The 13,208-nt window shown below is 39.0% G+C and overlaps 1 protein-coding gene across 2 annotated transcripts in view; it reads left to right on the top strand.

Annotated features, from left to right (window-relative positions):
* Window positions 1-13,208, top strand: part of LOC138180545 (uncharacterized) — a 283,290-nt gene that overhangs the window by 173,004 nt on the left and 97,078 nt on the right. For both annotated transcript variants that reach the window (XM_069114509.1, XM_069114508.1), the window contains exon 6: window positions 5,356-5,468. In XM_069114509.1, the coding sequence (XP_068970610.1) occupies window positions 5,356-5,468 (113 nt within the window). The remainder of the gene's footprint in view (window positions 1-5,355; window positions 5,469-13,208) is intronic.

The following is a 13,208-nucleotide window of genomic DNA, read 5'->3' as shown; positions in this document are numbered from 1 at the left end:
GTTGCATTAAGGCTGAAAGTTTACTTAATTATTCGTATATTTATTCGTTTTAATTAGAATTCGCTGAATGTGAGATATTATCGAAATTTTGATGATTTTACATCGTATTTTACTTTTATATTCTGTATCCTCGATATCCTTCTACATCGTTGTATTGCGATATCATCTCTGAGGTAATGACACCATTGTGTTAAGTCCAATAATTTTAATAAAGGATAATGGTAATGCAGGAAATGCAACAACTGATTAACATGTAATTAACAAAACAGTATAATACATACGACAGAGATAATAATGATAAAATATAAAATGACTTGCATACAAATAAGAAATTTAAAAACGGTACTGAAATAATTATATCGGATATGACTGGTAGCCTGATTTTAACTAGCTTCTTCCTCCTCGGGGAAAATGTCTTCGACTCCATACGCGTGTCTACTGAAAAATGGATGGCCACCATATTTTCAAGGACAGCCATGGTCAGACATCACGTAAACGTGACGGCAGCCGTCAAAGTTTTGATAATTTCTATAATACGACGAAATTTGTGTATATTTAACTCTTCCACTTTCGAAACAGTTAAATTTTACCATTATATAATATCTAGCTGAAATTAATCATATAAATATTCAATCTGAAATTTCACCTCGAATTCATCCTTGAGATCGTGCCTCGATAGACCTCTCTTATCTGAAAAATATAAACATCATTCCTAAGTTAACACTGCATGCAGGTACGTGATTCTGATAAGAGGCTCTTTAATCGTAAACGAAAAGGTAGAGACCGGCGCGAAGAGTAAGAAGGTATGTTTCACGAGAAGCTGATTTTCGGAGAGGTACAAACGTGATTGGAATTCCAATACTTTCGTCCGTGGGAAGAAGTTCATTACAGTAACGAACGTCCGTAGACCTTTACCCCGTGGGTCAAGCTGTTCTTAATTTTCTCTCAGGCATAGCACGCGAATCGATTCGTCGTCAAGAATCTGTAAATTATCGTATTGCGGAAATATTGAATTGCAAACAGATTTTGAGTCGTAACATGTTGAAGAAAATAATAAAAGCTACATTTCTGATAATAACGAAGCAATCGTAACATTAATACAGTCTCGATAGCGATTTAATTTGTCTCTAATTTCAGTCGTACAAATGGCAATTTCTAAAACGCCAACTGAAAGATTAGTCTCGCGTTGCGAGTTTGAAAAAGAATAACAGAACGAAAAATAGGGAAGAATCGTTTGACGTAGCGTCGTTTCCTCCCTCCTGCTGGTCGAAGAAAAGGTTATTCACCGTCTAGAAGCGCGAAGTTGAGAGGCCGAGCCCGCCCCTTTGTCAGCCCTTTTGATGTTAACAAGAGAGACTTCAGCTTCCTATTGCCGCGACAGCTTCGACAGATTTTCGTGCACACGTGTCGATCGATTCCACTCTTTTCGTCATCTCTTTCTTTCTCTTGTCGAAATCTTTTGTGGCCTACGGAGGTCGTGAAACGAGGGCTTCCATCATAAATAGCGTCGGTTTTCCGATTCCGATAGATGGATCGATGGAAAGTTTCAAGGTCTGTAGAAGAGAAGAAAGGGTCGACGGAAAACGAGAGAAGGCTGCCGATGTAGAAGTTGAACGAGTTTTCAACGAAATGCTCGTAAATCATAAAGAAGGTATCTGTCTATCCGTGCAGCGTTTCGTGCAACGTCTAGAAACGACATATTGTTCCCGATCGAAGTGTTCCATAAATCAAACGTAGCTTGCCACGAGCATAACCAAAGTAGATCCGTTTAAGAAACGTGATAACTTTCGAGACGACCATCGTTGTGGAGGAGGTGCAATCGTATTGGCAGGTAATCAAATCGCACGGTTGACGAAGAGCCAAATGAAGGAGGATTTATTGTAAGCAAATAGAATTAGAAGTTACGAGTGCCTTGAGTAACCTCTGGTCCCGGCTGCTGTGACGCTAACCCAAGTAGAGCTAACCTGACCTAACTAAGTAATTCAATTAGAGAAGCACCGAAGACGGTACGCCCGGAACCCGTCCACGGAATCTCGGTAACGCTCGTTGTCTCGTCTCTACCTGGCTGCGTTCCGAATCGTACCCTCTGCAACTTTGTTTCCATGGTCGATTCCTTATTGCTAAATTGGCTGTAGGTTTCAGCGAGGTCACGGCTAACGAGAAACTTAAACGAATACAATTTGTAGCGAGCCTCGAGTTTATACGAAAGGATCGGTGCAATCTTTTGCCGGATAAAATTAAGGGAAAAGATTTAAACGAAATACGGATATGTATTAGACGTTAAAATATTCTGGATAGAGGGATATTTTCACGATTGTTTGGTTCTGAGATTCTGCGTTGAGTGTTCCATTGTTGTTGACAAATTCTTTATCGGAAGATCTTCTTTGATTTATTAACTAGAGTTGCTGAAAACGACATTAAAAATTGATCACATCTTTCGTAGAGCAAATTCAATAAAAGAGAATGAAAATACGGTATAGTTACGTGTTAAATATTAAAAGGCCTTTTAAAGGAAACGTTCTTTCTATCTGCAAATTCGGAGACACATGTTGCGTTATTTTGAATAGTCTTCTTATCAGAAGATCTTTCTCAATTCACGAACAGTCTTTTTGTTGTAATCTCACCGATATTATGTACACCCACGTACTTTGATGCGCAGGTGCAGAAACTTGTCTCACGGTGACCTGCACTTTTATTGCACCGCTTGCTGCCCGGAGAATCCGGAGAAACGCCGTAACCGCTTCAGTATGAAAATCACCGATTTAGCCCACATTCCAGGATAGTTTCACAGTTTCAAATACAGTCTCACAAATAACTTCATATACAGTTTCGTTTTATATCCAGGTTTCTCTTATCGTCTTAACACTATCCGCGGATATTTCTATTTTAATAAACATTTTGTATTCTTCGCATAAATACGTAGAACAAAGAAATTCAACATCTCATGCAACACAATAACAACTTTTAGAAATACTTCTTCAAGGCATACATTTCATAAATATTTTGCGCTTCTAAGGACCACATCATTAATGTCAACCGAAGTAGGTTACGAGTCATCGATATAGGTGGAACCAAGATGGAAATCGTCATTAGAGTATAATCAGCAATCGTGGACGATTGACGTCTCTGATATCGTCATTAACGGCACACGTAATTTGAAGAGTTATTATCGTCAAACTCAATGACTACGCGTGTTATCAGTAGTCGATCCAACAGTCCAAGAGTAAGTGCAACTTCGGTTTCACCGACCCGAGGATAGTTCCTATCGCATTTCACGCTCCGAGATAACCAGTTTCTGGCGCTAAATCCCTAGAGTCGTCGGTGTCGAGTCTCAAGGCACAGGAGTCATCAGAGTCGTGCCTCGCGTTTCAGTGTCGTCGATATCTTCTCCTGGAAACCTTCTGTTGCCAATATCTTGTTCTCCTCCGTTTTAACGTTCCGTACTGCACTCTACATGGTTTCATACCCATTAAATTGCTGATAAACGTGAATTTCAAGTTTATCATACTCTGTTACGAATATGTTATATATTTACATACAGTTGTATCATTTCAAAATTTCTACACGTATAATATGTACGATATATATTTTTGAGATAGTATTATTTTATTTTAAAGGGCTCATTAAAATAATACGTATTCGCTAATGACAGAGTACAATTTTCTCTAGGGATATTATTACAATTTCCGTATAATATGAAATCCATTCGTTTTCAGACTGATATTTTTATCTTCTCTTACAACGATCCATGGAAATGTGACGAAAATTGAAAAATTCATTATGGGCAAGTAAAATAATTATAAAACTTCATACGTTTTAAATGAACAAATTCGCGCTTCAAGCAGAACTGCACGAATCTTTTATGAAACTTAGCTGAATCTCTATAAAAAATTATTTCGATTTAAATAAAAGTTACGTGTATTTCACTAACTATATCTTCCATTTCTAACAACATGTAATAAATGTAATGCTTGAATTTCCAATAAACATAGAATAAAATGTTAAAAACAACTTCGTCTACTATTCCAAACTATTCGGACGCGTTCAGAAGAAAAAACCCAAATGACATATCGTTTTAATTAAAAGAAAAAGAGCGAAGAACGTCAGGAGCGCGAAGACACTCTACGAGCGATAAGTTTTTATGTGGAACATAGGTCCTGTTGATGGAAGAAGTTCTTCTTTCTCGAAAAGAGGTTCAGATATCGATTCGCGTCCATTCGACGAAGGACTCGGACGTGCTTGCTTTCTAAACAGCTCTCCAACACGGCAAACGACCAGTCCGATCTCGGATCGATGCTGGACTAATCTCGAAGAAACTTCGTCGGCTTGACCTCGTCGATCTTTTTCCGAAAACACGATTCCTTCGATTGCGAGATACACGTTCGACCATGTTCCCGCCGTCATTCTCGATCGTCGCGCGAACATGCTTCGTCAAAAAGTTTTCGAGGAACGTTGAAACAGTTCGATCGTATTTTTCATCGTGCCACTGACTGTTTCTGCGTAATAACACGGCGATACACTCCGTTAGTTTCGAGGCACGTTTTCGTCTTCAAGACGTGCACCGTTTCCGTCTGGCCCGTCTGATCTCGTTTCATGAGAAGAATAAATTCATTTCTGTTACAATACAACATAGGTTCGTTCCTAGTTCGATGATATCTTCTTGACGTACAAAGTGTTACATACGAATGTTGTTACCTGCGAATAATTGAAAATTTTGTTTCAAGTTTATATAAATGATAACTTAATAATAATGGTTTAATTACGAAGCAGTTTCATCAATGAAAACTGCCAGAAACTGTAGATCTTGTTAAAGAGATTCGTCGATAAAACGAATCTATCGTGTAGCTAGAGACAACTGCGATTTTGCAGTAGTACGAGCTTGGCCGAGTTTCTGGTCAGACGGTTTATCAACTAAACGGTAAAAATTCGTATTTGATCAAACCTGAATTTTTTTTTAACTTTTGTACAGATGTCTCTATGCTTTTCTTCCTTTGTATCATACATTTTTCGTTCTCGTTAATTTTTTATTTCATACATTATGTTTCGGTTCCCAGAAAAATTCAAATTTTAAGACAAACGTACAGGTCGTTCATAAGCAGCGCACGCGAATTGATAAAAAATTGGGCGCTTCCTTCGCGGGCAGTCGCCTTCTGCATCATTTACGAAGAATACGTAAATTTCCCTAGCGTGTGCCATGCCATGAGAATCAGCCGTAAATATCACGGGCCAGTACGGATCACGCAATAACTCGGTTCATGATATTTATAACGAGTTTCTTTTATTGTTTCAACGCGCAAAATTCCCTGTATCTTGCACACGTGAACCAGGCAGGCTAAGTATTTACGTTTGTTTCAGAATAAACGAAAGCACCACGAGATCCCAATTCCTGGCGTACTTCAGTTTCTCGTCCAAAGCGAGCGTATCCGTTGGTTGGCCAGTAAAAGGCGGAGATCCGAAGAACAACACTGGTGAGTGAGTGTTTCATCCCGTTGCAGCAACCTGTTTCATTTTATCACCGTTTTATTTTATTGTCCAATCACATACAAAATCTGTTTAATGACGTTCATAAAATCTAAATTCACGATATTTTTGCTATAAATTTCGATATATAAAATATTATTATTTAATAGAAGGAAGGATAAATGTGGCTAAGTTATAAAATTATGTTCAGAAGGTACACTCTGAGACCTTCTTCTTGTGGGTTGTTACTTTCGAATCCCGACAAATCTCAAGGGTAGGTGATAAAGTGCAAGGTCTTATTTTACAAGTTTACTCAGCAACACTTAAAAATCTGCAACGATAAAACTCGATCTAATTTTCTCAAGATACGAGAAAGAAAACTTTTCTTGTAAAAAATTCGCGGAAATTGAAACGAAAGTTTAAGTAAAACTTACGTTAGTGCCAATTTTGAATACCAATCGAAACTGTAACGAAAAACTGTAATCTCTTCAGCCGAAAATGCTTTGTACGCCACGTTTCGTGCTTCAATGAGCAATGCAAACTCGCATTCATGCGAAATCATAAGTCAATCAGGATAGCCAAAGCAATCAAACAACACGTAGAAATTAACAGCGCCAGGTAAATTCACCTCTAGGAGGAATATCGAGCAACGACGAGATCGAACGAATACGCTAAACTGTCCTGCCTCGCAGATCAAACATTGATCTAGATCGGTTTCCGGGTTCGTTACCGATAACTTTATCTAGCTGTAGGATATTATGCGATTGTATCATTAGCGAGTTCATTTTCGTCTGTAATAGGCAGACACCTGCGGTTCAAACGCGCTACATCGATTTTCAAGCCGGTACCCCAGCGTACAAACCAATTCACCGTTTCGAAATTAACGGATCAGCCTCGGGATACCAGATTAGTGGAGCAATGTTCAATTGTAGATAAGTTTTACTTCACAAACGTAAAGTAAAGGAATAAAAACGTTATTTAATAACATTGGAATTTTTTATGGCCAGATCTAACAAAATACAAGCGCGACGTTTATTTCGCAAATTCTCCTTGTGGAAAAATAAGAAAATAATATAGGGTCAGATATTTTCGTTTTCGGCTTAATTTTCAAGCAAAATCGGATTTGAAAATTAATACTTGAACGTGGCTAATTACCGACTGAATACGAAAAACGATCAATGGGATGTCTTTCTAAATGCGAAGATAAATAAAAGATATGAAATAAAATATTTCCTTTCAAGGTTTCATTTTGAAGAAAATATAGCTGGAATATCCTTAATTAAGAATCGGTCTAGCGCATACGTATGATAAATTTTCAAAGTTGCTTTTCTTGGAAACAAAGTGTCTTGCGAAAGAATTTTATTCGACATTTATTTTTACACATAGATCTCCTGTCGATTATTTAGTACTGTCTAGTCCGGAATTATTCATGTTCCAGTGTATTTAGTAAATTTTCAAACTCGATTTTCTTGAAGACCGAATGAAAGAATTTTATTCTATATTTCTCAATTATTTTTCTGCAAGGAACGTGTTACTCGCCGGGACTCTGTATAATTTAAAGATATACGAACACGATACAACGCAGGACAGTCGATATATTCTTCTAACACCCACGCGTTCTTTCTGTCACTCGTTCCAAGCGAAATATGCAGATATTTCTGGGACACATTCAGTCACGTTCACCAAAAATCTTGGGTGACCAAGTACTCCTCTTTCACATCCCAATCTCAACGCTACATTCTTTCACGTATTTCTGGCATTCAAAACTCGGCTACTTGCGATATATAATAGCACCGAGTTCTCATTCCTGCTAATATTCTCAATAATAAAATGAGTAGTTACGATAGGTAGTTGAGTAGCTTGACCTTTTAATCTAGCTGTCGTCAATAGACGACGAAACGAAAATCTAGCGAAACACGGCTGATGTTAACGAGCAACGTGTCTCGTATCGCAAATTGTAGTGTATTTAGACTCGTCATCTTTTTTACATTTGCAGCGAGCCATTTGTAAAAATGTAGCCGTACTTAAATAAAGGGTTATCGGCTGAAACGAGTCGATGCATGCCGAATCTCCTATAATTCGACAAATCGTTCTTTACTCACTATCGATACTCTAACAAAATTCCACGCTAGAAAATAATTCTCATTTCTACGCTAGAGAATCAAAGAGGAAGAAATGGAAACAGAGAAGATCGAAAGAAATTCTGATTCGCAAGAGAAGATTAAAGAAAAAAGAGAATCCAATTTCAGAATTCGAACGTCGCAACGGATCACTCTAAGAGTATACACTATCTTCCATCTTGTCCGCGCAAGATTCACGGCAAAGAGGAACAAGAACGAGACGAAAGAAAAAGGGGAAAGGTTCTCGTGACAGGGGCGTCTTGGCAAGAGTATTCTTTTCCCGAGTGAAATCCTGGAAGAAAATGTGAGAAACGCTCGGCTTTCGAGGACCCTTGGTGTCCGTGGAATCTTTGCACTCGACGTTAATTCTGAACCGATGGAGAACTGAAAACGGTCGTGACCATGGACTTTCGAAAGAGAGAAATAGAAGATTGCCAGAAAGGATGGAACGAGGGATGAAAGCGATAGCAGTCGGTGGATGCGCGAATTTCCTTACGCAAACAGAGAAGAGGCGTAATTTCTGCCTAGTTAGAACGAAAATTATGCGAGCTTAAGTGCGAGATCGTCCGGGCTTAACCGAATAAGGGCAGTTTAGGATCCGTGGAGAATTTAGACTGACCGAGGTAAAGCGTTAACGACACGAGCTCTCGACCACCGATCTCCATAGAAACTTCTCTAATTTGCCATTCTAAAGAGTAGTATCACGACGTTACGACCTAAATTATCTATCGTGTTCGTAACTGTTCGAATCTTGGTCGATAAAGAATTCCAGAGTGGCAGTTCAACCACGCTCATTGCCATGTAATGGAGATCCATGAAGAGAGAATGTTCAATTGCGACGTTAGATAGAATCTAAATTATTAAATTCTGTTTTTTAACATTATGTTTATAGAAGAGAACTGTTGTTATTTCTTTACTCAGAGGTAGGATCACAATGGTTATCATTTTATTGAATGGATAAATCTATCACACCGTTTCGAGTCAAAAAAACCTTTATTGCACGCGCTTACAAGAACTAGGGGTAAAAATAAAAAAGCATCCTAAGCCTATCGATTAAATCTATCGATTGTAACTAGGATAATCTTCTAGTTACTATTTTTTATAACTAACGCATCTGCATGTGGATGGCGAGCATGAACTCACATTGTCATTTTCAATAAGAACATTTGAAGGATTGGTTAGTATTATCTTCGTCGCTATTTTCTGCTTCAGTTAAATTCTATAATTTTATGAAGCTCGATGTATAAGAATAGAATGATCAAATAGCAAGAGATCTCCAGTGAATTGAACAGTCAACGACGATATAGCTCCGTATCTTTATTTGTTCAATTTGGAATTTGAAATTTGGAAAAGCGCGATAAATATAAAATGCCACGTCGAAGTGAATTTCTAGATCAGGCAGCGCATTGGTATTTTTAAATCGCCGAAAGGAAATCATAGGAAACATAGAGAAACGCTTCTATTAATATTTGGCCCGGAGTTCGACTATCGATGCGACGAAATTGCACGTTCCAAATTGGCAGGTAGCTGGATATTTTGGGAATGCACTGCTGCGCGAATGACTCTAATTGGATAATGTTTCCTGGTGCAACATTCTACGCATTAATGTAAATTTCACAGCCGTTCTGCTTCGTATTCGCAGAGGCAGTATAATAACGAAATTGGTCGTTACGACAATTTTGTTTAGAACGTTGCCTTATCTCGACGCTGCAGCTGTTTAATGTAGCGCTTAACCCTCCGCAATAAACAAAAAGCAGCGGCCTCTGCATCCTGTGATATCTGCGTTTCTATATCAAATCATCGAACTTCTACTCGTAGAAAAATATCGCTAAAACCATATATATATATACAACTTCTGTCAGCTTTCCCGATAAGATTAGTTATAATGACAAACGCTTCGTGGATCTACATAGGATCATCAGCATACAGGAAAGTACGAAAGGTCTAATTTATGATTTTAATCGAAGGATCCACGCGTTCGATAACGTGCCAATTATCTCCACATATTGTATTCCGCATACATATTACTTACACGCACATTGCACCGCGCTACGGGAACAATGAATAATTTATGGAGACCGAAATTGAGCCTTACGCCAGTAGCGCGAGCCTGTTCGATCGATACAGCGCAGATTATTAACGGCGCATCGAATTGAATTTCGCTCGACACGCAAAATCAAAATGATGAAATCGAGGACAGGATCGTAGGACGAGGTTGAAAAGGGATGGAAAAAAAGAAGAGAAGAAAGGAGAAGAAGGGAAATAGTTGGACGTCAAAAGGACCGGTGCTGCTACCGTTACATAGATGTCACATTTTTACGACGTCCTCGTTCACTTTTTTTATACGACACCCTATTTCCTGGGAACAGCGTGACGAATGTGTGTCCATTCCACGGCGAAATAGCATTCGACAGTGTGGCCCCCGGTGGATATTCCTGCAAGAAACTTAATTCGTTGTAGGGTATATTGAGCGAAAATGGACGTTCGCGACTTCATTTAGTATCTCCAAGGGAAAAGAACAAAAAAGTAAAGAGAACGCGTTAACTAGCACCAGAAATTGAAACAAGATATAAACCATATCTGAAATTCCAATCGTTTGTACAAGAGTTTCGAGAATTCTCAGGATTACTATTCTAATGCTTCGAACGACACATTCTTGTGCGTTGTTTCAATTTAACTACACTGTCGTAACTAGGCTGCTGATATTTATACAAATTCGTATCTTTACGAATGTGATCAAAGAAACAAAACGTAAGCAGAGATCTGTTTCATCCAGTAAATATTATACCGAGTACTGTACTTGGATTACTTTACATATGTTCGCGTATATGCATTCGATGGATTTTGGTATCTTCAAATTTTCTATAAATGGATAAAAATTCGCAGTTCAGTCATTGGCATAGAAATCCCGAACTGCGAAGATAAATATCGTGAAGAAAGTAACTAACAAAAATCTATATGTTCGTTACATCATTCCAGCGAAAGCTAACACAGTAAGAAACATCGTAATTTCCACAAAGCAATTTCAAACTATCATCAATCTGTACGTGATACGAAGAAATGGCAACGATAATGTCCTCACAAAGAATAAAGAAACGAGTATATAACTTTCTCGATATCCTCGAAGCAGCAGTAACAAGTACATAGAAGAAGTCTCAGTACTGATAAAAGTAAGTCTGAATCACCGCGTATTATTCGTACACGTACAAACACGATGCACGTGTGCACCGAGCTATTTCGTTGGTCGCGTCATACGTTTCCAAGGAACGGATTTAAGGTTTCCTTTACAACGGGCAACGGCACGCTGCCTGGGGTACTAGCGAGTGTATCGATAGGAAGGTAGAGACGAGGCGGAATGAAGGGAACGACGGTGTGCAGCGTGGTAGAGCGGTCGTTTTACCGGTGGCGGAGTAGCAATAAGAAAGGTAGAGGCGGATGAATCCGCGCGGTGGTAAAAGCGGTGGTCCGGGGTGAAAGCTCTTCCCATCCCCCTCTTCTCTTAACCCACCCCGTACATAGGGAACGCCGGTCCACGTATAACGAGAGACGACAACGATTCTCGATTATCCCTGGGAGAAAGCCTGGGGCCTTCCATATGCGCGAGACGTACGATTCCGGACGTCGACGTGACTCCACCCACAGGATGAATTCCCTTTTCTTTCTCTTTTTGTTCCTCGTTCTCCTTTTCCTTTTTTTTTTTTTTTTGACAACCATCGTGTGGCCTGGCTTTATCGAAGTTCGTGAACGAGAAGAAACGAAAGGAGACAGAGAATAGGAAAGTCGAAGAAGTGAGAATGAAGAGAAGAAACGAACGAAAATGTCGCGGTCGCTCGACAAACAGATCAATCGTTCGGTCTCGCCTCACTTTCTCCTTCTTCTTCCCGCCACCGTATAAATCCGTTTTTGCCCCCTTTTGTCTTTTCGTTCCGCTTCTTTCGATTTAATCCAGGGAGATTCCGTTTCCCTCGTTCCAGCGGGAGAAATCGTACAAAGAGAGACATTCTTAGAGAAGTGGAAGAGGTCGATGATTCCACAGTGATATTTCAACGCGGCTCGTATGGAGAGGCGTGAGTGTCGCAGCGGTATAAGTCAGCCGGTCGTCAGACCGTTCTTGTAGAAGTGAAAGATCATTTGGTAAATCAGAATGTTTTCCAAGAGGCTACGTCGCATCTCGGGGTTGAGATATACGAGAAAAACGTGTCAGGGAAGGGTAACCAGCCACTCGGAAGAAAAACGAACCGTCGACCGATTGACAAACAAATCAATCGTCGAGTTTTACGTATGCGGTCCTCTCGTCGTGTCTGTCAATTTGTCTGAGAGACTTCAGATGCTCGATGGATATATTTCAATGTGATACACGCTGGTTTTAAGCGTCAGAATGTAATTTTGTGTTAAAAACAGAAGTAGAGAAAGAAACAAAATTGTGACATATTTTAAAAAATACATTATGCGGGAAATGTTGTATGAAATGTATATATCAATGTAGCACAAATTATACTATAAAGGAATAGCATGCGAATAGGAAAGTGTACGGTTTATTGCTTTCTTAAGCGGCCCATAACTTCATCTCAAGAACATTCTACAGCTATCACATTCACGCTACTTCTTCCAGAAGCCGGGAATATATTTCTCCTGCAACACACGATTCTTCGACAGGCTGCTGCGTAAATGCTCCGCCACTTTCTCTCTTTCCTACTGTCATCCCTAAGAGGTTGTCGCGTCGTGGTATTTGTCAGATTTCACTTCCCTGCTTGCAAATTTGGCGGTAACACTTCCGTCGATAAAAAATTCCAAAAATATACAGAAAAAATATTCGTTTGTTTATCGTAACTTTAATTTCCGTATAAGCTCTATTTTCATATTCCGATATTTTTCTATATTTTCACCAAGCTGGGCCAATTTCATTCCATGTAAAAACGAAAACAAAAAACATAAACGTAATTCGATAATAGCAACTCCTCGAAAACAATGTTTAAATTTTTTTATATGACGAAATAAGAGTGGCAAAATAAAAATGGAATAGTATTTGAACGACTGGATTTTTCTCGTTTTTTTTATATCTTTAAGCTGAAAATAAACGAGCGTATGAATATTTAACGCTAGAAATACAATACTAAAGTTAAAAAAAAATTTCCACGCTGATATCGCGTAATTCTCTTCAAAACGTTATCATTAGACGAAACGATGTTGAATATTGATGACACAGTCCATTTGCAGTGTCGCTGTGTGTTATGGTGAATATGACGTGTTGCGAAAAAACAAACTTCGCGTTCGATCCTTTCGCCATCGAACTGTTTGCATGCCAACAGAGCGACAGCTACAGAGAAGAGAGAAAACTTGTTCGAATATATGGATATATAGAATCTCGATGTATACATTCGGTTTACATTCTGTCTTCCGGATGACCTGGCAAACGTTTGCAAAGTAGGCGAAATCAAAAACGTTTCGCCGGTTTGTGCAACCTATACCGGTTACAACGCGAACGTGGCTAAAACGAGGGAACGATCGAATTGAAAAACAAAATGCACGAAGGAAAAATGGCGATGGTTGCCGAAGTAAATTGACTTTATTCAATTATATTGATTTGTTTGCGTGCCGGAACGTGGACCGTCTTTTTCCTCCTTTTAT

Source organism: Bombus flavifrons, chromosome 6 (assembly GCF_040668555.2).
Source record: "Bombus flavifrons isolate JBK064 chromosome 6, iyBomFlav1_principal, whole genome shotgun sequence".
In the NCBI taxonomy this organism is placed as follows: domain Eukaryota; kingdom Metazoa; phylum Arthropoda; class Insecta; order Hymenoptera; family Apidae; genus Bombus; species Bombus flavifrons.
Note: the sequence above shows the minus strand (reverse complement) of the source record. Positions and strands in the feature narration are given on the sequence as shown.